The sequence below is a fragment of the Perissodus microlepis genome, chromosome 9 (genome assembly GCF_051167445.1).
Source record: "Perissodus microlepis isolate ML-2025 ecotype Zambia chromosome 9, ASM5116744v1, whole genome shotgun sequence".
Lineage (NCBI taxonomy): Eukaryota > Metazoa > Chordata > Actinopteri > Cichliformes > Cichlidae > Perissodus > Perissodus microlepis.
The window spans coordinates 12,075,594-12,102,111 of NC_140469.1; the positions used below are offsets into that span (position 1 = coordinate 12,075,594).

General features: G+C 40.0%; 1 protein-coding gene across 1 annotated transcript in view; it reads right to left on the reverse strand.

Moving 5' to 3' along the window:
- Nucleotides 1-26,518, reverse strand: part of ofcc1 (orofacial cleft 1 candidate 1) — a 139,725-nt gene that overhangs the window by 14,309 nt on the left and 98,898 nt on the right. The window contains exons 17-20 of the mRNA XM_084939934.1: nt 20,831-21,085; nt 18,533-18,785; nt 17,986-18,149; nt 11,679-11,838 (exon numbers count right to left, since the gene is read on the reverse strand). Of these exons, the coding sequence (XP_084796060.1) occupies nt 11,679-11,838; nt 17,986-18,149; nt 18,533-18,785; nt 20,831-21,085 (832 nt within the window). The remainder of the gene's footprint in view (nt 1-11,678; nt 11,839-17,985; nt 18,150-18,532; nt 18,786-20,830; nt 21,086-26,518) is intronic.

The window sequence follows — 26,518 nt, forward strand, 5'->3', positions numbered from 1 at the left end:
ACAGGCAGTACGTAGAAACACAAACACACTGTCAACATGGACTCGTGGACACATGCACCACCAAAATGTAATTATACATTGCATGCAGCACAACAATTTGAATTAATAAGTGCATATGCTGTGGTGCAGATGCACAGATGCATTGCACGTACGTCAGAGGCTAAATTGTACTAAAGCACAAGCTCATTCTCTGATATCACTTCATGCATTTATGAACATAATGTTGGAAATGTTACTGGAAAATCAGTCACTTAAATCATAACATTATTTAAAAAGTAATCGCATTACTCATTACCCAGCAGCAAAAGTCATGAATAATCTGTTGTTACTCGACACTGATCTGAACGTTTACAAGAAAAACTTTATTTTGCATCTTAAGGAATTTTGTCTTCAAGGTCACATTAGCCTTATTTCTCAGCAGGTACACTATAACTGTTAAAGATAAAAACTAGGTGACTCCCAGTCGATAGCATGAAACTGTTTGAATTTACTAGAATTGGCATTTGTCTTTTGGTAGAGGTGAACCACCATCCTGGAACAGCTAATAAAAGAGCTAATAGGCCAACCACAAATGTCAAAGTAACTATGGAGGCACTGAGATTAGCAAATGTAATATAACAACTGAATTTCAAATTGTAACCATGTATAGTTCCTGTTAAAGGAAAAAAAATGCATCCACATTAGTGTAACATTTTTCTAAGTAACAAACTGCTGCACGCCACAGTGCATAGTAGCACACGAGGTTCGTGCAGCACACGAGGTTCGTGCAGCACACACACATCCAAAGCCAAGACACGCTACAGCACATTGCACATGGCTGGGAACAGACCAAACCATAAAGCATAAAAGACCACCGACATACATGCATGGATAAGCCAAGCAATGTCAGCCATTAGAATGGAAATAGATATGCTATTATTGCAAATTTAGCCAATATGTGGATGCTCAGCGGATATAATTGGAGCAGCTTGAAAATGGCATGGATGCACACTGTCTGCGTTGGGCCTGAGTTGGCTGAAGCAAAGGTCTGTGTCTGGTTAAACGCACCACTGGACAAGACAGGCCACCCATTCATATTTGCATGGAGGGACACACATACGTGCATGCGTATACACACACACGCACAGTGAGAAAATGACTGTTATGCTACAGTAGCTTCCACCCACCCTCCTCACATGGCTGTGCCCGTAAAGCAAAGATCACCGTCTGCATTTATTTCAACTTGAAGAATGATAGATTATAAGCAATAATACACTCCATCTAAAAGTAGCACAGGCTAAATTGGACTTCTAGAAAAGATAAACAAGCAAAAATGACTGTATTTACAGTCAGAATAAACCAAACGACTTTAAAAGAGATTATAAAATGAGATAGCATCTCTGACTGCCTGAGATAATCCAGAAAATAAGATATGCATAATTCGCCATTACTAATCTCCTTTGCAGAAAGCCTACTCTCAACCTACAGTAAACAACTCAGATAGCAGCCCATCTTTTTTTCTGCCACACCATGTCTGACTCACCCTGGGCCTTAAGGAGATCACTTTTTCCAGGTTTGTTCTGGAGAATATTGAAGTTTACTTGAAACTTTAACAAAAGATAAATAAGCCTGTGCCACATTTAAATGTTTCAATGTTTACAGATGACTCACAGTCACAAGTTTCTGCAAGTAAAGGTGATTAAAGTTGATCGGAATCTTCATCAGTGTTGAAATAATGAATCCACCGGGGAAAGGTGAACACGTAAACCAGTATCCACGAGCATTAAGACTCTTAAGACCAGGATCTGAACTGCTCTTGATAAGTCATGAGCTCACCTGATTATGATTTATGAAATGTTGCTGGTTTCTAAAATATTGATGATATGCTACTTTTTCCACACTCTTTTTTTCTGTATTTGAATTTCCATTGATCATGGGTTTTACTACAGTATTTCTCATGCATGATTCATTACTGCTTCACTTTTTTATAAGGAAACAGAATACACGCTCTCCTGCCAAGGAGCATAGTTTTCACTCTTACCTCCCGTAAAACAGAAAATAAATTAGTTACTATTAGTTAAATGTATGAACCTTAACATACTTAAGAATACTGACAAGCAGGGTGAAATAGTAAAGCAGGCACTCGTTCTCTCTGTCAGGAATAAACTGTATTACTGTTATTACTGGAATAAGAAACCTCTCTCTCATAAAGACGCACAGCAAGCAGCAGCTAGTTTTCAACTGTTTTCTTGTTATCCTTATTTTCACTAACAGAACTGATGATAAATGAAACTATAATCAAGTGTCAAACGTTTAGTAATTATTTTGTTTTGTCAACATTTGAACACACTCACACACACATGAATGCATTGGGGGCGACGCTACAACCCCAACCTCCAAGTGTCATATTGGCTTCTGTCTTTATTGGCTCCTTATTAAATCCAAAATCAAATTTAAAATCTTTCTACTCACATGCAAGTTCTTGAATTATCATTCCCCATCTTGTTTTAAAGATCTCATAGTAGAGTATCGTACTAACAGAGCACTTGGCTCTCAGACAACGGGCTTCCTTAAAGTATTTAAAAGTAGAATGGGAGGCAGAGTCATCAGCTTTCAGGACCCTCCTCTGTGGAATCAGCTCAACAGCTCCCAACCAGTCGCAACAGATGGCTGCTCCTCCATTAGCCTGGTTCTGCTGGAAGCTTCTTCCTGTTAAAATTGAGTTTTTCCTTTCCACTGTCGCCAAGTGCTCAAAGGAGGTCGTTTGATTTTTGGGGTTTTCTCTGTATTAATGTAGGGTCTCTTACAATGTTGCTATATAACTTAAATTGAATTGAAATGAACTGATTGGGGTTCAGTATCTTGCCCAAAGATACTTTGTCATGCAGACTGTAGTATCTGGGGAACAAACCACTGACCTTCCGATTGGTAGATGGGTCTTGCTAGACTTTTCCAGCCAGCCCCTACGGTCAGGACCATAACTTTCTAACATTAAGTGTATCAAGTTCAAACTAATTGTGTCACCAGTACTTTCCAACTTACTCATTTGGCATTTGTCGCATGGACTCCTCATGCTGGCCCTTTTGTGGTGGGAAAACACATTTCCGTGGAAGACGCATTTCAAAATGTCATGTTGAGTTCTTAAAATTTTAGGAGACCAGGCTTCGTATTAAGATGCTGCAGACAGATGCCAAAGTTGAGTATTGCCTTTGATATCCAGAATTTGACTTTGGAGTAGCTTCCACCTAATAAAGCCTCGAAGGCTGGAGGTGATAAGTATCCAAGCCAATAACCAAAATGAGAGCTGGGAATAAGTGGTAAGACTTCACACACGTTCTCACTCAGACACACTATAGCTGCATGTGCACACACACACACACACACACACACACACACACACACACACACACACACACACACACACACACACACACACCCTAAGTTGTCTCTTTAAGCTTATGAGGGGGGAAAAAAATCTCCAAATGTGGTGAAAAAAAAATCCGAATGTCTATCTCTCCTCTGGATGTCACGTGGGGCTGTTAAGACGCGACACCTGTCACAATCACCAGGACTTCTTCATCCCCTAAGGGCCACAGGAAGCGGCCAAGGTCAAACTCTTTAAAGGGGGAGTGAAGGGAGGAGAAGTAAGTAACGGCAGACAGTCGCAAAAAATCTGATCTGTCAAATTCAAGCCACAAAACCTCTGTGGAGCTAGAAGCTGTATACCTAAGCATGCATGTATGTTGAGTATGCATTACATACAACATCGCCCCAGTGTGTATGCAAAGTATATCTGCCTGCAGGGTACTTGCCCTGTAACATTTCCTCAGCTGATATAATCAAATCTTTTCCTCCAATAATGGCATCTCACTGTGTCATTAATCACTTAAAATGTTTGGTGAAACCACATTCTGCACCAGCTTCACAGATCCGAGCCAGGTGCTCTGGGTGAAAAACCTCTTTAACCGATGTAAAACGAGTCTTCCTAAATTTGTTCCATGGTTGGAAAGCTCTCGCTACAGTCTTTTTCTCACTTTCAAGAGTCCAATTTGTTGTCTTCTGTTTCACATTAGGGGATGGCAGTGCAGCAGAAAAAAAGGACTCTTTAGGACGTGGCCCGCTGGAGGAGGAAGAAGTCGAGGGAAGGAAGGCTTGAAAGTGGCGAAAACCTGTTGTCAGTTTAACCTCTTCCAGCTGCCCATGTTTTGACAGCTGACATGCAAAGCTTCATATTATGAAGAAATTATAGGGAAAAGCTTTTCCTCACTAATGGTTTCATGAGAGTCAAGTGTCCAAAATATTCAAACTCAATGTTTCGAAACAACACCCGAGCATATTACCTAAATCCTTTTGGTTGACACAGAGGTTGAACATAATATAGGCTGCTAACCAAAGGCGCTTCCTTGTTTAGACTCCTCTTTTTCCCCTCTCACATTCCATCTCTTTGAAAGAAAAGCCTGCCCAGGCCCAGGCATTGGTAGATAATGACATCCTCTCCCTGGATTAATTGTAAGGGACACATTAAGCAATGGAGCTGACACTCCCTGTAATTAAACTGTTCACACCGACGAGTTCATACTGGAACACTTTCTCCTTTCTCTTGCTATCTAATGTTGGAACTGTGCGCCTGTTTAGGAATGCAGGTTGACTATAAGAAAAGGAAGTGTGTGGTGAAATTTAAACCCAAATAAGATAGGGTTTGTGCTTTTTAACCCTCTTTATGAACCTGCAATGATCTCACTACATTTAAAAGTAGTCAGCTCATTTTACTGAAGATATTCTGTATTTGTGTCCATAAAATCTTGCGTGCGAATTGGAAAAGAGGTGAATGTGTTTGATCTTTATCTGTTTTTCCCCCCCTCTCTCTTCTTTTTTAACCACTGTGCACCACTTTCACACATTACTGCTCAGCAAAGTCCATGACCTTTTCAGGAACACAGGCATGTAGCCTTTGCAGTCATATCTCATATTGCGCTCCCTAATGCTCCGACTGTGGATGCTGTGCTTGCTGCTGTGTCGCTCCTGTCCTTGCCTGTCTGCTCGCTATCGCCTCGGGCCACTGGGGCCCTCAGCACTGTCCACTAAAAAAAGAAGAAACAAAAATCCACTGTAATTGAAGAAGTCTCTCTAATGTGACATGCACACGCAGGCAAGCAGAAAGGTTTGCATGCACACAGTCACACTTATAAATGTGCATGACAGTTTACACACATGCAGGCATACTGGGCCTACATGAACAGGTTTGCCTTCATACACACGCAACCAAGCAAATAAATGCACGCGTGCACACACACGAACACTTGCCCGCACACTGACCACATTGCTCTTTTGTAGAGCTTATTGGGGGTTGGGAGGACTATTTTGATCCCACGCACAAAGGCGCACACACACAGACACACACACACTACAGACCAGTAGTTGCCCTCTGACTCTAAAAACCCTTCCTGTGCCAGTGAACCACTCAGCTCTTCCTCTCCTCTCCCGGGGTTCCTGTGTTGCTGTTATGGGTTCCTTTTGAGGAGCTGAAGGTTCTATTGTTCTGTGACAGCGGTTCCTGTGTATCCTGTCACGGCCTACTGCTCCCTCTGTCTACCTTCCTCTCCAAAGCTTCTTTCTTTACATGAGTCTAGATTTGCATCTCAAGTGGCTCACACTCATTTAACTGTACTATTTGAACAAGCCCAAGATTGATGAGTACAAGTGCGCAGGCATGCACACTTGTAATGTTTTGAGGATTGAATTGTATTTATTTAACTATGGGATTAAGATTTTTTTGATGCCTCTGAAAATAGAGAACGTGCATGTCCTCATAGCTATTGTATAGATTAGGCAGGTATGATATTTGTAGCCTATATTATTTTGTCTGAATCCAGATTAACTTTTGCAAAGAGATTAAAGCTCAAAATCTATTTTTATCACTTGGTAATTGGTGCCAAAAGTGTGACCCTGACAGTCCTCCATGGTCAGGGGCTCACAACACACACAGGCTCTGGATTAAAATGGAGAACACACCTCATATGATTAACAGCCAGCCTCCCAGACACAAGTTATCATTACCACTCCAGTCTGTGCCGTTTGACTCTCAACAGGTTTACTCTCCACCAAGCGCACTGCTGTTGCAAAACACCTTGGGTGTTCCCAAACTCGCCTGCTGGTAACCCATTACCTAGACATACAGAGACAAACGGCACAAAGGTACGCAAATGTTGATGCAATCAGGTTGAGAAAACATCTCCAGGGCCATCATACAAACCCCCTCTCTCCACTCTCTCCCTCCTTCCTCACTTCTTTTAATCTCTCCCTCCCTCCTTCAATTAATACAATGTCACCACCACCACTGGGAAACTTTCCTTTCGGTGAATTAACAGCAACGGGAAAGCTGGTGCTCTACTCTGTCACTGTCATAGCGGTAGCTCCGACAAAACAGTTTGCGTACCTGCTTAAGTATTACAGAAATTAACACCTCCCTTCCAGGTACAGTAATCAAGGGGGTGACGGGAGACAATTAATTAGGTCCATCTGCATCACTGCCTTTACATAATTAATGGGGCTCATTACTGCACCACTAGTAAGATGTGGAGCATGCAAGCCCTCTCACTAGCTGGGAGCATTACTGACGGCACAGAAAAAGTGAAGATTTTTGTTTATTTGAAATCACTGAAATGCGCCTTTAGTTGGCTAACCTGTGGTACTGATTGCCGTCTACCAGCAAAATATGTGAAGTTTTTATTAATTTATTCCACAGGTTTTAAAAACATCATCCTGAGTCACAACATGTTGTATATCAGTCGTATATCAGGGCAAATGAAGAACATATGATGTTTTCTTTACGTCTCTCAGCTGTTTTCCATGATTGTATTTATCACACGATTAAATTAAAAAGCTACATACTAGTATTTTACTCGCCCTCTTTGCTTAGTCAGTGGACCCTGCTGTTGACATCTCCACCTGAGGAATTTTTAAACCTTCAAGCAACTCAATGGAACAACTCGATGGATGAATCTTATAATATAAAGTTAATTGGTGAGAAAGTAAAAATGAGATTATGTTTTATGACCACCTTGTGAAAATTACAAGTTTGATAATAATAGGCCATTTGCAGGTTGGTTATTGAATGTGGATTCTTTTTTTATTGTTTCATTGCTTGGGGGACATAGAGCATTACAGAGATTTTGCTGAGCATGCTAACACCATCAAGAATCTACTTTTAGCCTAACTGATTACCTGCCTCTCATATTTCTACTTGGTTTAATTTTAGCCTTTAAAAAAAATTCTTTAAAAAGAAACAGTGGGAAAAAAAATAAAATTCAGTTTTGGTATGACTTCATGTTGCACTTGGCAGGTCTGTTGTTTGGAGATTTTTGGAGAAATTGCCACCTGTTGCAGGGCTAATATTTATACCCCTGAAGTTTATCTGGACTGTTTTTTACTTTTACTGTACTATCGGTGGCTCCATTATTAGCATTGCACAATCTGTAAAGTCCTTGCTTCAAGGTGTTACATGGTAAGTCAGTTCATGATTTGTATGTGTTTAAAAATAATGGAGAAGTCTCAGCAATATAGCTTCTAGAACAGGTGCGGACATATAATAGAATCATACATTTCAGAAATTTGTAAATGATTGTCTGTAGAAATCTCCAAAATAGAAAAATAGGTGGTTCTACAACTTTTAAGGAGTGGAGATGTAAGTATAAGCCTAACCTTTATTGCTCGAAAGGAAAAGAAAGTGGGGGTAAAGTGGAACCCATGCCTAGGCCAGAAACAGCTATTCACTGCTAATGTCGTAACGTGCTACAAACGAATGTGTTACTTTAATCCAATTACAGTTACAAATATTTAATTACAAAGGTTCTCAGTGATTTCAACAGTAGTTAGAGAGAAAAAAGAAAACTTGCAGCTTGAAGGCTGAAGAAAACGGTGGCGCGGTCTAGATGCGGACATTACTTTTACTTGCACAAAAGGACGAGAGGTCAATAGTGAAGTGAAAAGAGCATCCAGGACAGAAACAACTACATTACGGGTAGCAAAGAACAGGGACGTCACTTAATCTTGCCATATGAGGGCCAATAAAAGTATTGTGTTGGCACAGCAAAAACTGAATTTCCAATTTTATTTTGCTGTTGTCAAATATAGGTTACCTGAAAAATATGGCAAAAAAGAGAGAACCCAAAACTCTGCTAATGCCCAGAATGAAGACTCACCAACGTTCACCTATGCTAACCAACTCTGTGATGATACAGTATAACATGTGTAACATGCACATTTAAAGTGCACACATCATGCTTGATGACATGGCTAAAGACTAGATATAGCACCCTGTTTTTTCCCATTATTATGAAGCCTCTTTGTATTTCAGTGAGGGTTAAAGAGGCTTTCTTTTAGCAGGTGAGCTTCTGTGCTACATGACAGTTAGGCAGCCAGAATATGTGCAGTTACAAACTTTCATATTTACACACTGTTTAAAATGATTTTAGCCTAGATGGATACCAGCTAGCTATTTAGGAGGAATCATAATCAGCAGACTTGTTTCATGTATTTACTTAAGTATGGATGGGATGAGAAGTTTTCCCCGGGCTGAGAAGAATCTGGAGGTATATCCATGATGACGCTGACACGGTGTGAGCACTGAGCAAAACCCGCCCTTTTGCGCATGGACCACACAAAGGTCAAGTGTGTGGTGGTGGCTGTCTGATGAATGCATTGTCTGCTTTCCAGGGGGGGAGAGGGAAAAAGGGGAAGTGGCTTTTCAAAGGTGACCACATTTCAGTAGAGGTGCGATGTTAAAAATAAAAAGCAATAATCGTTCTCTTCCCTTTTAAGGCTAAAGCTTCTTTCAGCTTTGGTCCAGTCTCAACACCTCTACAGGGTTAGAGGAGGATCTAAGACTATAAAAAATATTCAAAAGTGCCAGAGTTAGTTAAAACAAACATGGGCTATTTGCAGATCCCGATAGCCCGAGATCAGATTTGTTCAAAATATCTCACTCTATCTTTTTCAATAACGTTTTAAATTTGGTTACAAACTCTTGATGTTCCTATGGGTACCTTATTTTTCCTTCCCCTCATCCCTCCTTTCTCTCGCTCAGCTAATGAAGGTCTCGTAGCCCACTGTTATTAAAATTACGCCCTTGCCTCTGATATTAATTGGGTCCATAATAAGGAATGCGCCAGATTCATTATTTAATTGCAAGGGCACATTTGGAATACAGTTTCTGAAATGTATTTTTAATGAAAAACACTACATCCTGACCTAATCATATCAACCTTATTCTATCTAATTAAGGATGCAAAAAATCATTAGAGTTGCAAAATATTAGTTTCAGCTCTTTTGGGCTGCTCCTTTGCTCGCTTTCATGAATATATTTTTCCCCTGTCTATGATAAATAGTTAATGAGGGAAAAATGACAAAAATTTGCATGTAGTCAAATTAGTCTAATAGGGATATGTCTTTGCTGAGTTAGGAAAGTGACCCTTTTCATAGGAGAAACTGTTACAATAATTATGAAATAATGGTAAGGCCCATCTTATTTTGATGAAAAATGGTCTGCTTGAATAATGTAAAAATGTTAAAATGCAATAACCCTAAATTTTCATCAGACCAGAGAACGTGTTAACGTGTTAGCATTTTATCAGTTTAATAACATCAAATTAGGTATAATATGAAGTATGCTGTAATTGTTACCATGGAGAGGGATATGCAGTAATGCAAAGATGATTTAGCAGTGCACCACAGCAAGAGGCCATCAGCTGCTAAATGAGGCATTTTCTTAATCACAAACTTTGGGGATGTAATTTCTTTTAAAGTCTCCAAACAACGGAAGGCTCAATTTTCTTCCAATAAACAGGTCCATCACCATCCCATTAATGGCGGTGTAGTCACCTCTCAGAACAGGGGTTGCATTTCATTAAGGCATGAAGACCAATAAACAACAACAAAAAAAATACTTTAGAAAAAGAATAGCAATTACACGATTACAATTATACTATCTAGTTTAGCAATGTAGTGTAAAACCATTTAAAAAGTGTATTTTTTAGGTCCTGCTGATGCAAAATGTATTCCTCTGTTTCTCTCACTTTTGTAGCTGAGTTTTTGTACAATTTTCTATCAAGAAGAATCCAGCTTTTCAAAGGTATCCATTCCCCTGTGTCTGGCACGTCACAATCGACATAGTTAAATACTTTGTTTAGGAAAACAAGATTTTGCATACTGTTTTGTCTTCATGTTTCCTGCTTCCTGTTGCACGTCCTGTCTTTTGTTTCAAAATAAAGTGTAAATACAGATTAAAAAAAACCCAACAAAGCATTGCATCATTGAGAGGAAGACACAAGTTCTAATGCCATGTTGACACAACCGGCAACAAGCTCATTTTGTTGCATCGTTCACCGCTGAAGTTTTGTTCCGTCTCTGCCTGTGGGGCTCTGTTGGTTGCTGCTTCACCCTGTTATTACTGCCCTGAAGAAATTCAGGAATGTTTAACTTTGCTTTATCACATGTCACACCTGTCACACGGCGACAAGTGTCAGGTATGAGATAGCAGCTTCATGTTGCCTTTTTCATTGAAACGAAATTCGCTTTTCCACAGCGCTGTGAACGCAACATAATGAATGCAGTCTTGCTTGTAGTGTAAACTTTGTTAGGACACGGTTTGACGCGACTTTGATGTGTAGTCGTTCAGATATTAACTGCTACGACCCTCAAAAACTACATTTTGGTTTGGCCCATGCCGTTTTAGTTCTACAATTAGACAAAATAATGCATCACTTCCTAATACGCAGACCATCTTTCACCACAGTCCACTGCAGCTTCTCATCCCGTTGCCTCACATACTTATTTGAGAAAAGAGCAGGGGAGTTAATGAACATGGAGAACATGTAGCGAGCAGTGTGCTACTAAAATACCCTACAGAATAAATTAAAGGGGGCTGCAGTTTGATCGCTGCATTCTATTTCCCTTATCTCAACAAGTCACATTTTCAATCACTATGCAAAGATTTTACATCAGGGCTAGGCTTTGTGCTAATACACTGCCCTCTCCTGTGCCACCATCATCGACCTACACGGGGCTGGGCCACATGCGTCATCCTCTCCCTCGTGATAGTAATTTCATGGGGACAAGCATTTATTTCAGCTGCCTTAGATGATTTCGAAATGTCCGCAATAAGGGAATGCCCACTATATCTCACACACGCATTCCACTGTGTGTGTTGATTGAGCAGTCTCTCTTTAATGAAATATCTTCGAAAATTGGTTTCCACAGACTAATCAGGCTGCCTGTTAGCTGAGTTTCTGTTTTGGTAATTATCTTGTACTAATTAGAACGGAGCTAAAGACCTCTGAGATGAATTCTCAGCTTTCTCAAATGTAACTAAAGAAAATTTAATGATATAAAATGAACCTATTCTATACATCCTCTCGGATGTAATATCTCCTTTAAAGTGACCAGTGAATGCTAGCCCTGTGTTATCTTGGCTGCCTATAAATGCTTGTGTTAGTGCCTCACTGATCTCACCCAGCTCAGCACTTTCATTGAGCACCTGCACCACGGCAGAAGACCTTATTGGTTACAAACACCACAGTTAATTCCTCCCCTTTGACCAGGTTAATTGAAAAGACTAGTATCATTAGCCCAACAGGTCACTATTGGTTTAATTACAATGCAATTTATTTAGAGACAGCAAAGGAGACCAATAATGTATTTACCTTGCGCCTCTCTCCATTGAACCCTCTCCACTGCTCTGCTTTCTTGACAATGTAGCTCAGTTCCTGATTGGACAGCTCAAGGTCTTGAGGCAGGAAGTACACCCCCTCCCTGGCGGTGAGTCGCTGAAAGACATCCAGCATGCGACCATCATTGTGGAGTCTGGAAGGTGTGTGGTGAGAAAAAAGAAAAGATTCAGAAATGTAAGACGGAGCAACAACGTTTTTGACTAAACACAGCCTTTTGTAATAAAATACTGCACTGCATTCCTGATACAAAAAATATGGCTTCATATCTACATTTTAGCGTTATAATTTTTTAATTGCTGGTGGCAACTCAAGACTGATAAGAAGCTCTTTGAGCACATGAGAATATGCTTGCTATATGAGGGTACTTAGCCTGCAAATACAGCAGATATTAAAGAAACACAGAAGGGAATGGGAACTTCCCAATGACAGGGGATGAATGATGACCGATAAAGTATACAGCGGTAACTGTACTGCCCACCACAGACCTAGCCATTGTAAAGCCACATCTGGCCCTTTGGTTGTCCCTGACCAGCCCATGTTTGGTCAATCGGATTCAAATGTAAATACATGCATCATGTTGTTTTTCCTATTTCACCCATTAAACACTCTTTTTTATTGGAAATGTTTTGAAGAGGATTTCTCTATGTATGTGCATACATGTCTGCAAGGGGATATAGCTTCACTGTAAATGCACTGGAGCAGACAGTGATGAGAAATGTCAGATCACGGCAAAAAAAAAAAAGAATGACTGATGCAGACTGAATGTGGAGTTTTTGACAGGCCACGGACTTCTAAGTATTTATTTACTGAAGTCAGTAAAGCTATGTCCTTAGTTTTTGTCGAGCACATTGCTGTGTTTAAGAATTACACTTTGAATTGCCATTATGAGACTAAACACACAGAGAAATACAAGAACCTGACTGATGCAGCCTAGAAACCTTTACTGGCAAATGTGCAAAAGCAACAAAGACTTTTTACTCAGATTTACGCCTTAAATCATCAGACTTTACTGAAGCATTATAACACAAACACAACTAATGAGTGAAAATACTCATTTATGTTATTTCTACAAACACGTATGTATATCAATTTAGGAGTCACTGGCAATTAACCTGCTTTACCACTGACGTATGAGAACATGTTGCTTGTTTCATTGCCACCAAGAACCAATCTTTTTTTTTTTTCTTAGTTTGTTATTAAGAATATTAATTGCGTTCATTAAATCATGGTCGCTGGTTGTAAACAAGTGCACCTATGAGAAATGGAGGCTGGAGGATGGTGAACAAAAAAAATGTTTCCACTGTTGCAGAAACATGTCAATTGTGGTGCGTAATTAAATATATATGTTTGTTATTTCATAGGTTACTGCAGTATATGCCCTCAAAAGTTCCAAGAGCATTTGAAACATCACCTTTATTCACACATACCTAGAAAAGTTCATATGAAACCTATTTTTGGTTCCAGAACACAGACGTTGTGTGGATCTGCAGCTTGCAGAAATGCACAGGGCCAACTTTTTATTCTGACAGCTGGGTTGGATGCTCTATAAAAGTCTAATACATCAATTGAAACAGCAAAAGGAATCAAACAAATTGGCCTGTGAGTGGGAAGTATTTTGTGGACACAAGCTGAGTGTAGAAATGTCTGAGTTTGGCTGGGTGTCTGCATGGTTGCACAAATATTAATGTGTGGGAGTCGGATCCTGGGATGTTCTTCAGTGTTAATGCTGTGCTTCAAAGATGGCAGATACAGTGGACGTGCTGGTTGCAGATGCATCTGGAGAGCCCGGCTTGAGTCACAAGAAAATTTTCTGCCCAGCAGAAGCCATATTGATTCATACCTCCACATCAGTACGCATCACCAAAATGCTATTTTTCGTTTGCCACATGCAGCCAACCCCTAAAAAGAAACACCATGTCTGTAAACAAATGTCTTGGCTGACCATCAAAACCAACAGACCTTGTGCCCTTCCACAGAGATTCTAGCCTGTCAGAGGGTAATCAACTCTCAAATGAAACCAACATCAAGGAGGCTAGGATTTACACAAGAAGCTGGTACAGAGCTTTGAACTCAACATCATTCCCCATTGCTCTTGGGAGTGGGATGTTTGTAGAATCTTGACCTCAGACACAGGAATAGCATGCATTCATTTTAATCCTACACTTGAATTGTGCTTCTCATTCATTTATGCGGTTTCTCTCTTGGAGGAATTCACCATCTTTGCATCTCCGAGCTTCAAAACGGGCTAATTTCTTTGGTGTGGAAAAGGCCTGAATTTAAGTAATTCTTTACCATGTAGGTTGTGATCTGGATGACAAGGCTCATGGCAGGTCTTTGTTTAAGCACAAGGTTCACGGGTTGATGTCAGTGGATGAAAGGGTCAGAGAATAAAACACAAATGATTTGTCTTTCTAACGTATACGTTAGTATTATCTCACCCAAAGGTTTTTCTCACTTTGGTTGCTCCGTAGTGTAGTGGTTTACACATTTGCCTAGCAAGCAAAAGATGGGAAGTGACACAAATCCCTTTGGGGTTGCATCAAGAAAGGCATTCAGTGTGAAAACTGCTCAATCAAACATGCAGCGATACCCACTGTGGAAACCCTTTGTGAACAAAGGAGCAGTCAAAAGTAGCTTAAATGGTATTTCTCAATTTACAGAATGTGTGATTTATTTTAAAGGATCCTATCAAACTAAATTTAATGGAACAGAAGGATTCAGTGCAAACAAAGATACCTTCTTATCTTGTTCCATCGAAAACAAACTTACAAACCTCTTCTAATGAAGAAGGAAAACTGATAAAGAAACTGATGAAGTAGACACTTGCAGTAACTGAAATACTTTATACTTTTCAAGCTGCTCATTTTGGTTTCCATAAAGGGTCAAAGAATACAGAGGTATTTTACGTGTATTTTTGCAGGCAGTGAATAAAAGCTTCCTAAATGTAATTAAGAAAAAAGGATAACAGTCCATTCTATCTATACATACGGCCTGGAGCATATTTTTTAGAAATAGGTCATGGTCTGTGTCAGAGCCCCTTCCTTGTAGCCAATAGGAAATTGTAACCCATAAAATTATCAGCCTTGCTTCAGCCTCGTGGCCTACATTCAATACAAACCCGTGTGGCTGCTGAGTGGCAGAAGTCATTATTCCCGGCTGCTGTTTTAATATTGTCCATTTAGTCTGATCCCGATAAGCGTCTCGCTCACTGAAATTAGATGGCACCATCTCCTTGGCTGCCAATCTCAAACTGATTAATTCAATAGGCGTTTTCTTACATTTTAAGCTATTAATGGAATTTGGTCGTATGTTAGAGTGAGAGAACACACCTTGGATGAATACTGAGTTACACTATTCAGTAATTTATCACCTGCCTGCCTTTAAAGTGAGTCCTATATTGCAAAAAGTCTGTCAAATCAAATGCCTTTGAATGTTTGAGAAAGAGCAGTGTTTGTTTTGCCTGGGCTTTCGAACTAATCAGCAAAAGGTCTATAGATGACATGAAAAAGCCATAGTTGCCAAATCACAATGCAGGCTAGTAACCAAATGTTTCAACATGGCTGACCTCAATCTGCAAGACATGAGTGGAACACACAGTGCATTAAGATAGAGTATGTGTGTTCATCACCATCCGCACGCCGTCCTTTTCAATATGTATGAAACCTGCAGTGATCCCAACCATGCAAAACACCCAGCCTAATCGGATAAAGTAAGGGGGTTCCATATTCACGCTATATCAAAACACATCTAACTTTTGAATTAGAAATGATTTCCATTTTCCAGTGAATTGCAGCGAATGGTATGTTCAGGCAATCTAGCTGTGTGGTGCGTGTGTATATTCCTGATTCTGTGTTTAATAAGTTTGTGTATGCTTGTGTATGTGAGCCTTTGATGCATAACTCCATCAGCAATTCCCTGCAACTATAATTCAAAATAAATTACATCAACATTTGTTTATATTTTTGATTTTTTTTGTTTACAGTTTTTTTTGTGGACAGAAAAGGTGAATAAATACTTGATGAAGGGTGGAACAAGCAGGATAGTAAGATTTAGATATACTGTATTATTATTAACTGGTGCTATACTATCCGGTCGTTAAGTGATGACGTGACGAATCCTACTTCCGGGCCTAAAGTAGTCTGCGTTTAATATGGCTTTTGTGTTGTTAACATGTTTAATGTTTTGTATTTTCTTCTATTTAATCTCAAAAAGCTCCTAAAGCAGTCAGTGATCACTGTTGACCTCCCTCGGCTTTTATTACCGCTAATCATTTATTTAAGCTCAGTTTTTAAAACCTTAGGATGTAACTACAGCCCAGCCCATGCAGCAGTATATGAATGACTAACCTCGTATTGTGGATGGATTATCTCAGTTGTTCTCCTGGCTGAAGTTTGGTCCTTTTACAGCATCCTGCCATGCGATTACATTTGTTCCTGACCACCGAGAACACTCACGTTAACTTTTATCAAGTGGAAAAAAAGGTAGCTTGTTTCTATTATGCTAACATAGCTGTGTCGCTAGCGGTCACGTAGCACATCATTATATACCAGCTAGCCAAACTTCAGTAACCCTACAAACGTCACTGCTGTTTAGTTTTCTGTCTTCATTTATGTTGGAAGTGATAACAGAGCTGTACGTTTTAATTTGTTTCCAAAACCCCGCAGTCAGGACATGCTATATTGTATTTAGATAGAAGCTAGCGAGCTAACCTCCTGCTAACTTCTAACTCTGTTAAATGTCATAAATTCCGTTTTCATGGATGCCTGGATGTTAAACTCAATTGTTACACCTGGTAGAGCAGAACGCTGATCATTTTATTAAAGATGAAAGACTTTAGACAGTTTTTCAACTCTCAGTAATGCCATAGTGATCGTTTGATATATGGACCTGCAGCGGAGTTTAGGCCCAGACACGGCTGGTGACGTCAGACTTAACGACCGGATAGCAGGTTGGTGAGTGTCGGTGCATTTAAGAAAATATCTTCCTGTTCAGAGCCTGTAGCAGTCTACAGGAGTGCTCCTATATACCAAACTTGCCCACAACAGGTTTCAGTACGGCCCACTGGATGGCCTGATAGTAGAGAAGTCATCAATAATTTAAAACACATCAACGTGGTGATGCCTGCCAGCATTACTACACATGAGTGGAAATGTATAGAAAGTTAAATATATTTCTAGATCTCAAGACTCGTGAATTTTTCTTTAGTGCAAAAGCATTTTGTATGTGAGGGTTTTGTCCCTTTACACAGCTACTTTGATGTGTAATGCACATGTAATGAGCCTCGCAGGCCTGGAGACTAGCCAGCAACCCCTGTCAACCTCTAGTCCTTAAAGAAAAATGTGTATTTCCGGTTAGCAAGTGGTTGCTGGAAGTTGCTGTTCAAGAAGAGGTATACAGTCCTACACAAGAAACATCTTTATGATTGTTTTGTTGCTAGCAGATTGCTGTTTCCACCTGCAGTTTGCAAGTTGCAATCAAGTTTCACTACTCCTCGAGGAGCAGTTGGCCAGTGTTTGTAGGCAGGTAGCTGACTTCCAACTATAGGTGGCCACAGCTAGTTGCTAGCTGTATTTTAGCCGTGTGATTACTAGCAACCGAAGCAATCATAAAGAGATTTTTAATGCAGAAACTTTAGCAACCACTTCTTAACCACTTGTTAACAATGTTTCCCTCGAAAATAGAGGTTGTCAGGAGATCACTGACCTGTCTCTAGGCCGGTGTGACTGAGACCCAAAGAAACCAATTTCAAAATGTCATCGTTCTTTTTTACTAAATGGGGAGGAGGTAAGGTTTGGACGATTAAGGGCTGCTTGTGCATTTGTGTGCTGTGGGTTGTGGGGGTGTTATAGGTTTTACTGCAGTGGTTTTATTGTCCCAGCTCACTTGAGATCAGATTGACCTACATGTGGCCCCTGAAACAGAATTTAAGGCAGACTTATTTGTGGGTGTCTCATAAAGATACTTTGTATTTAATGCCACAGATACAACTGGCATTAACAAGTGATATAACTTGTTTTCAGATTCAAAACAAAGTTCTTGTAGATGGTTGACTTAAACCAAGCCAGCAAGTATTAAATAAGTTTATTGTACATATTATATACTAGGAGCATACCTAAAACAGAAACAAATTAACATTCAAAAATACATTCATTTTATCTCTAAAATAAGAAGAAAATTTGAGATTATTTTAATGTTAATGCCAGTTGCTTCAAAACATTTTGTGTTTAAGATAATGTAATTGTTTTCTTGCTATATTTGGTATTCTAACTGTGTAGCTCACCTGAGCAGGTACATGGAGAGGATGGTGATGGAAAGGAGAAAAATGACAGCATAGAGGAAGAGAGTGATGATCACCCCCGCTGCACCTGATTTGTCAGCTTGATAGAAGTGCCAATAAAGCTTGGCAGCATCCCCCACTGGTGTGTCAGGGCTGTAGGAGAGGCGCTAAGGAGACAAGGATTGAAAATAAATAATAAGTAGTTTCCTATAACTGTGGATGCAGAAAATCTCTTTTTCTAAATGAAGATCACAAGACAGTTCACAGATTTTCTTTCACATATTTCAAAAGTCAAAATATAACAACGTTTTCTCTCCCTTTTTACGTTTAAGTTGCTGCCTACATGAAACTGCAGCAAGAAATGTCCAATCCATTTCAGTCACCTTACACATCCAACCCGCTGCCAAAAAAGACACCCATCCAACCTTGCACATTTTGCTTCTCACCCTCTCTGCACTCTTTTTTTTTGTAATCTAAAGTCACTTTGCCAAGATAAAGTGAACTCCTATTTAAAGTGCACAAGTGTCCAAGTTATTTTTAAGTGACTTACCCCGAGGATGGCGTCCACTGCAAAGACTGCCAGGGGGTCGAGGACTGTCCACACTCCCTGAGCCATGATAAACTTTGACGTGAAGGAAGGGAGTGAGCCAAATATCTGTTGACAGCCCCATCTGATCAGAACCAGCAGGAACGTTATTGCGTTCAAGGTCAGGGGACCCACCACCACCATTGCCAACTCCTCCCGGGTGTGGAGTAAAGAACTCTGGTACACGAGGTCCACCGTGTGTGCGTGGAAGTGGAATCTGGTATGAGAGGAAAGTGTCAATATATGTGTACCATATTTGTGTTTGTGATGCTTTACAGCTCAAGGGCAGCTGTTTCCAGCAACTCCATATACTGTGTTATAGTATTTGTGGCTAATTCACTCAAATGACTTTGATGGCATTATGACTGACTGTTGTTAAGGAAACCTTTATACCTATTACTATCATAAAAGACACTAAAGATGCAAAGGACACTGAAAGTAAGAGTATTACCACCTTTGCCGATACATGGCAGAGCTTATCCAAGCCTGTTGTACGTTAAACTCCCCATTTACAGCAAGCCTCATGAGTTCCTTAATCTTCCCATCAGTCAGGAGGAGGTAGAGCCAGTGGTGGGAGAGGAGGGGTCCAGTTTTCTCTCATTAATTTCCATCTGATTTGCTCCAAGAGTCAAGCATCTCTCAGATTCTGTCCATTAATCTGACAGTAGAGGTCCATTGGTGTTTCATCTGAAGCAAATCTCTCAAGAGATTCAAGCCCCAAAAAGTCATTTCAGAGAACAGAGATTACCTCTCTGGATGACCGGTAAAGACATGAGACTTTGATGTGTTATTTTTTATATTTCCAGACAAAATTATAAGTAAAAATCTTAAGATCTCTCTCAAATGCTTCCTATTATTTTGGCACAAAATAAGATACATTTTGTGCTATAATTAAAGTAGATTTAGTTTAGTACAACTTTGACATACTTTTTCTGTCCTTGAAGAATGTGATTTATGCTACACTCTACTTCCGATTGCTCTCTTAACAGATTACATTGAAAAACATATTTAATAAGCACAAAAATATTATACTGCTTATGCCTACAGTATATGTTTACTTATAATTCAGGATATTCTGAACACAAGATGTTTAGTACCTTAGACCAGTGTATTACTGCTTTGTAACTTGAGTGAGTAAAAGAAAAGAAGAGAAGAAATGAAGCACTCATAGATGACTGTAGAAACACCGAAGGCCAGGGACTTTTGCTCTTGGGGACTCTTTGCAGTCCGATGATGTCCCGGGATGGATTATGGGAAGGGAGAATGCAAAAACAAACAGACACAGACGTAGAAAGAAAGAAAAAGGAACGAGTGTGAGATATAAGGGTGAAGTGAGGTATGCCTGTCATCATGCTAACCGCTCTGACTGTCACTTAGTCTCTCTCTCCCTCCCTCTCAATGGGCATCACCAGCTCTGACCATTGCATGGAGAGAGAAATGCTTGGAGGGAGAGCAGCAGATTTGGACATGTGGAAGTTGTCATCCAGCGTTGACCCCCTCTGTTTTCACATTTTTGTTTTCTATCCGCCCCCTCAGTCCATTCTTTTTTCCTTTTTTTTTCACTCAGCCACATTTTTTTTTCTTCCTGCGCTCTCCTCCATCACTTTCCATGATGTTTGCGCCCCTGAGTTATTGTAATAAAAACCTGGTTGTATGCATGTTTGCAGCCAGCCCTTTTATTGTGATGAATTAAATCAGCACCATATGCTATTCCAATGTGATTTAACAGTTCTGTGGCATCTTATTGCTGTTTATTATCAATGCTGCGTACCAAATAATAACAATAAATTCCTTCCAAATAATGTAGCCTTTTGGGACTTAAAGCTGTGTGGTGAGCAAACTCCCCCAGCAATGGTTTGTTAATATTGAGAAAGTCTTGTTAAAATGTTAATGGGGGGATTCCAAACAGATGATCTGGGTGTATCAAGCCTGCATTTGCCAACACACACTCCAAGACATACACAGCACATCCTCATCCTCTCAGCTTGTTGTCCTCTCCACATCGTATTTTCCCATAACTGTACACCGCATGTGTGTGAGCCTACATACAGGTCGTGTTATGTGTGGCCATGCTAATGAATTTACAGTATGGTAATATGCTACTATTATCTGGTATGTGTCAGTCCTCTGTTTTTATTAATGGATTTATGTCAGCAGCAATGTGTGCGCTTGAAAAGTTTTGCGCGTCTGTGTGTGTATTCATGCGATCCTCTTCCATGCATGCGTGTGTGTGCAGGGCAATATCAAAGGAAGCAAACTCACTTGTTGACAGGAACTGCTATGGCCTGGAGGTAGAGCCACTGGCTGCAGTAATGCAGGTAGAGCCTCAGAAACCACATCAAAGCCAGCAGCAGTATAATGAGGCCGAGCTGCTGAACGGAGCCATGCCAGCTACTATGCAGTTGTTGTTGTTGCCGCAGCAACGGCAGGCCCAGCTCAGATGGCAGCATGGAGAGAGCCAGACGCGCTCGGTCAGACAGACACGGAGGACAGGAGCCAGGTCCAGTCAGTTGTGATCTGTTTTCATAAGAGGAGGATCATACACACTGTACATGACTATCTGAAGTTTTCTTCACCATTTCTTTTTTTTTTTTTTTTTTAGACACTGATACTATTACTCAAGTATGTAATTATGTGAGTTCATTACTCCGATTTCCTCCAATGAAAGCATTGTAATCTCTTTTTTTCTCATTAATTTTACATCACACTTTCAGGCTGGATAAGAACGTTCATGCACAGGTGACCACATAAAGCAAGATTACTGAAACAGAACAAAGGTGTTGACTTTGTTCAGTCGATTTGGAGGTTATGACAATCACTTTGAATAACGATGCAAATCCTTCCTCCTCTTTCTGTTGCATACTATTCAGAAGCTTATTTCCATCATGACAGCCATGCAATAAACATTAAAGGTAGGGAAATGTAGTATTCAAACTGGCACACACACGCATACAATTGCCAACATATACACAAGTGCTCTCTCTTTTTTCCCCCTCACTAACACACCAAAGACACGCAAACAGATAGGAATCCCTTTCAGCGGTGCTCAGCTTCCCTCAGCACCTCTGCCTCCTATGTGCCGCCCTTTGTCAGGCCTGCTCAACTATTCCCTTTCATAAGGAGTGCACAGATGGAGCAGTGGAGGCAGGAGCAAAGGAAAGGAAAGGAAAGGAAAGGAAAGGAAAGGAAAGGAAATACCCTAACATAAAAACCTGACATTTCACATTTGTGTATAGGTAAATTAGGTGTGCATTTACAACATTCGTTGACTTTTATTCAATATAGTTTGCACATGTCAACAAGCAGTGATAGTGATGACTCCTAGCATTCGCCTGATAGTAATTAGAACAAGACTTAAAGTAGGTGTTTACAGTAGAGCTATGGCGAGGATCACACAATGTGACTTAAGGCCTATGCCTGTGGACATCCCCATGTCTCACCACTGTGTCCCAGAGCACAGTTGGAATTCACTTTGTAGTGTGTATCTAGGGAAAATGGTACATTGCCTAAAGACGAAAAACCGAATCAATTGTATTGCTCTCTCACCCCATTACCAAATGTGGGCTAGACTTGCATCAAAATGTACAAGTGCATTGTGTTCCCTGCTTCTACTAATACGAAAATATGGAGCCTCACATAGTTTTGTTCGAAACCAGAGATAATTTTGGCCGTCGCTGTGAGGTGTGAAGTGTGAAATTATCTGAAGTTGAATCACGTTTCCTCAGTGGATGCTATTTAGAGCAGTGGTATATTTTGCTGTACATGTGGGAAAAGTTTGAATTCATTGAAAAAAAAAAAAAAAGGTGCTCAGTCAAGAGTTTGGGCTGATAAATGTTCGAGCTTGGCTGAAATAACATTTATCCTGTTGGGCTAAATGTGTCATGAAAGTCTGTTATCACTCAGCTCTCTGTTTGAGATCTTAAACTAAAGTATACTCCACTGCAAATAAACTGCGTGTTTCCTGTGTGAAACCACTGGTTGCTCATGCACACAGAGTAAATATATATATTTATTCAGCCAAAGTCTTTGTTTACTATCACTGAAAAAGATCCAATTCAGTGCTTTTATACAAGATTTGGAGTTAAAACGCAGAGAGAAAGATGATGTCTTAGCAAACGCATCTCATGCTTCTCCACAAAAGCACTTCCAGCTTTATCGCAACTTCACTGTGTTGTACAAAAAATGCTCTCCGAATCCCTGTAAACGCAGTGTGTCGCAGACACAGGCGAGATGCTACCCTGTCAACTGGCATCGCGCAGAAACAGCAAATACAATCTGACGTCCATCTTTCATGTAATGAAGATATTGATGATGCATGAAAGAGGAATATTTTTAGACGTCTTCACGTAGCGGCCCCTTCTAAAGGAAACCGGTAACATGATGTGAAATCTGTTATCCCGACTGAATTGATTTCATTATGGCACCTCCAATTACAAAAGTATAATACAGAAAAACAGGGGAAGGCAGCGGGCGGACGTGTGGGATTTTTATCTCGCAGGGATGAAGGATGTTTCATTTCAATATCACAGCCTGTCCTCTGAATTGCTGATAGTATGTGGCACAGTGGCCAAGTGATGAAACCAACCATTTCAACAGGCATGCATGGGACATAATACTATATTTTAATTGTAGTTTTAATGCTTTTGTGAAATCTGGGCCAGAAGCTGTTTGCTCATTATCTTAGTTTTGATATGTTTGTTCTTCACACCCGTGTCATCAAAGCATATTGCAAAAGGACTCATCATCCACTCCAAACCTTTCCTGAGTGTGCCAAGGCCTGTAAATCAGATTTAACTAGCGTGTTTCTGTCAGAAGCATCTCCTGGACTGGTTTTCCCAGGCTGGTGTCCCTTAATGTTGTACGCTATGACAACAAACAGACGCTACGCTCTTAAAAATAGCACAAAGCGAAAAGCAAGTAGTGACATGCATTATACCTTGAAGATGGCACGGGTAATACGAGATGGAAGGGTGGATGGGGGAGGGAGTACAGTGGGGTGTTCCATTTAAAATAGCACACTTATGGTGTGAAGGCTCCAGGGCTGTAGGGAGTAAAGGTAACCCGCAGATTCCCTCTGCGTAGCCCCGATGGCTTAAACCCTCCAGTGTCAGACCACTTAAAGTCTTGGACTTATCCCTTTATTCGGAGGATTAAGATATTTTCTGTCACTTTCTTATTTAGGCCACCGGCATTGTTTTTAAATTCCCACACTTCTTTTCCCACCTAGTCGATGAACGGTTTGCTGTTGGGGAAACAGAGAAAGCAAAAAGAAAAAAAAAAACAACCCCACTGTGAAAATAGACTTAAGAGATTGACAGATAATGTAATTGTTTTCTTAGTGGCCCAGATGCATAAGTGTTGTGGTGATTATGGAAGTGTGATTATCTCTGTCAAGAGATAGGACTCAAGATACCACATCTTTGTTTATATTTCATTTTTGAGGAACGCTGATAATTAATTTGTTTTGAATTAGGAGAGTATCTGTCATCTGTCCTACGTGCGTTACACAATCAGGTCTAAGGCGTTGCTAGGGCTTGGAACGTGGTGAAAGGTTTTTGGTAATCTGAAAGAAACTTATAGATCATCATGTCAGCCTTGTCACCTGTGTTTGCAGTACCCATTTGATACATTAAGAGCTTAGAGGCATTGCTGGCTAATGACGGTTGCAGATGCAGGTAGTGGCAAAAAGCGTTTAACTGGAATAAAACAAAGAATGCTGTCTATCAGCCAAGAAAAGAGAGAGCAAGTAACTCGGAGAACAATTAGTGAGGGGATAACTGTGTATTTAAAAGTGGTGAGAGCGTCCAGAATAAAACTTGTGCTTTAAGTGGTCTTTCACAAATTTGATTGGCATTGTATATGTGCATCAGTATGCTGTCAGTGTAGATAGTTATGATGGGGCATGTAGAGGGGAAGACCTAAGCTACTAGAGTCCACAAAGCTGAATCAAAACATACCACAGGCATCACATCCAAAGCTGCGAGACTACTAAACACCTATATCGCTTTAGTCAGTCAGTCAGCCCAGCAACAACAGCATCCAGCATCACTGTCTTAAAATACAACAAAACAAACACAATATGATAAACAAAATGAATAATAAAAGTAATAAATCCTCTTTTGCTTTAGATGTTAAACTAAATGGCCTTTTTGTTTCAATGTTTCATACTTGTGTAATGTTAACCAGCCATTGCTCACTCCGGGCATGAGATATCTATCATTTTGTCAGAACATTGTTACATTTTACAAGTTGTTGGCACGCAAAAGTAGTTGGGAGCGCTTTGGCTTCTTTAGACTAACTAATTTAGCCTGGCATGCCACCTGCATAATCACTGTTACACACAAAGTAGACACACCAAGGCACTCCCTGGCCTCCCACAGCTGGATACTCCACAAAAACGAGTCCCCAACAGATTATTACTTGTTTCAATTGAATCGCTGCCAAAGCCATCACTGCTCCAGCTTCTTATGTCTTGCTTTTCATTTAACACTTTTTTTTTTGCATTTTGTCCCTGGAAACCAAAGAAGTGGATGTTATCAGTTATATTTGAATACTAATAATTATTTTTGATATTTGACTCTAATGCAAGTGATCCTGAAAAGCTTGAAAAGTTTTTGAAGCTGTTTTGCATCTCATGCAAGTGGTTTGTTTAGTTCTGTTGGAGATCTATAATGCGAGTGCAAAAAAAATCACAATAAAGAATTACTAACTAAAGCTGCCAAATAAGTTTCAGAAGTTTGTGTAAATAAAATTCACGTTTATGCATTTCAATTATGTGAACAAACGTATTTATTTTTAAATTTTATTCATGCAGAAGTACAGATGTTTATTGCAGTTCTGGCACTGAAGCAGTGCTTTGCACAGGTGGGCCAAATATAATGCACGAAGCTTACAAAGTGGAAACCATAAAGAAACACGCTCCCACAAGATGTATTAAATGATAATTATTGGTTTCTAAGCTGGTATCATTTTCCAAAGCACCTTGAACATGTATGTGTGTGTGCACAATAACAACTTGGACAGAGCATCTCTCTGTGCCTGTAAGGCTTTTAGATAATTGAGTCATTTTATATCATCTTGTGAGAACTTTTATTTATACAAGGGAAAAAAAAGAATCAGAAAACATGAAAAAAAAAATGCATCGGATACAACTTTGTGCTCACTCTTTCTCTCGTACTCCCTCCTCTCATTTGTTTCTTTTCTTTGCTTTATTTTTTCCAAGTGAAACTACCTTAACATGTTGAGGTTTTATAAGCACATTTATTTATTTATTTTTTTTGCAAATCTGCCAAAGAGTATATACATACCCTAAATGAGCTCCATTGACGAAACTGGAGCGCAGTGGCAGGTATTTGGAGTCAATTGCCATGTAATAAAACTTGTACACATCAGAATTAAAAATCAAGCCAATTACTTGCAACTAAACAGAAGTTATGGAAAACAGAATTTTAAAAAGTAAAAATATCTATGATACATTCATAGATGAGAGGTATAAAAACGGCTCTACAAGTCAAACCATGTAACCGTCTCATATCTCATATTTGTGGATAAACTAGTCTTAGATCATGAGCCATAATTTAGCAACTTGACTCTTGCATTGCCTAAACTCCTCCTGCAAAAACATTTTGGCCTCCTCGCACACATTGGAATAGTTTAGATGCATAAATGAGGTAGCTGTTTCATTGCTGAGCAACATGTGGCGTTTTTATGGAGTGCCTGACTTAGCACGAGAGGGAATTAAAAAATGGAAATGGCAGGTCCCTTGGTGCACCATAAAGTAGGGTGGAAACATTTCAAATGCAGATGCACCTGGGATGGACAAACACATACTGACTTTGCGAGTGCCACACACACACACACACACACACAGACACAAATGGTGCAACTACCACCACCCTGGTGCTCAACAATGAAGAACAGGTTATTGTTTTCTCGCCCTCTCTCTCTAGA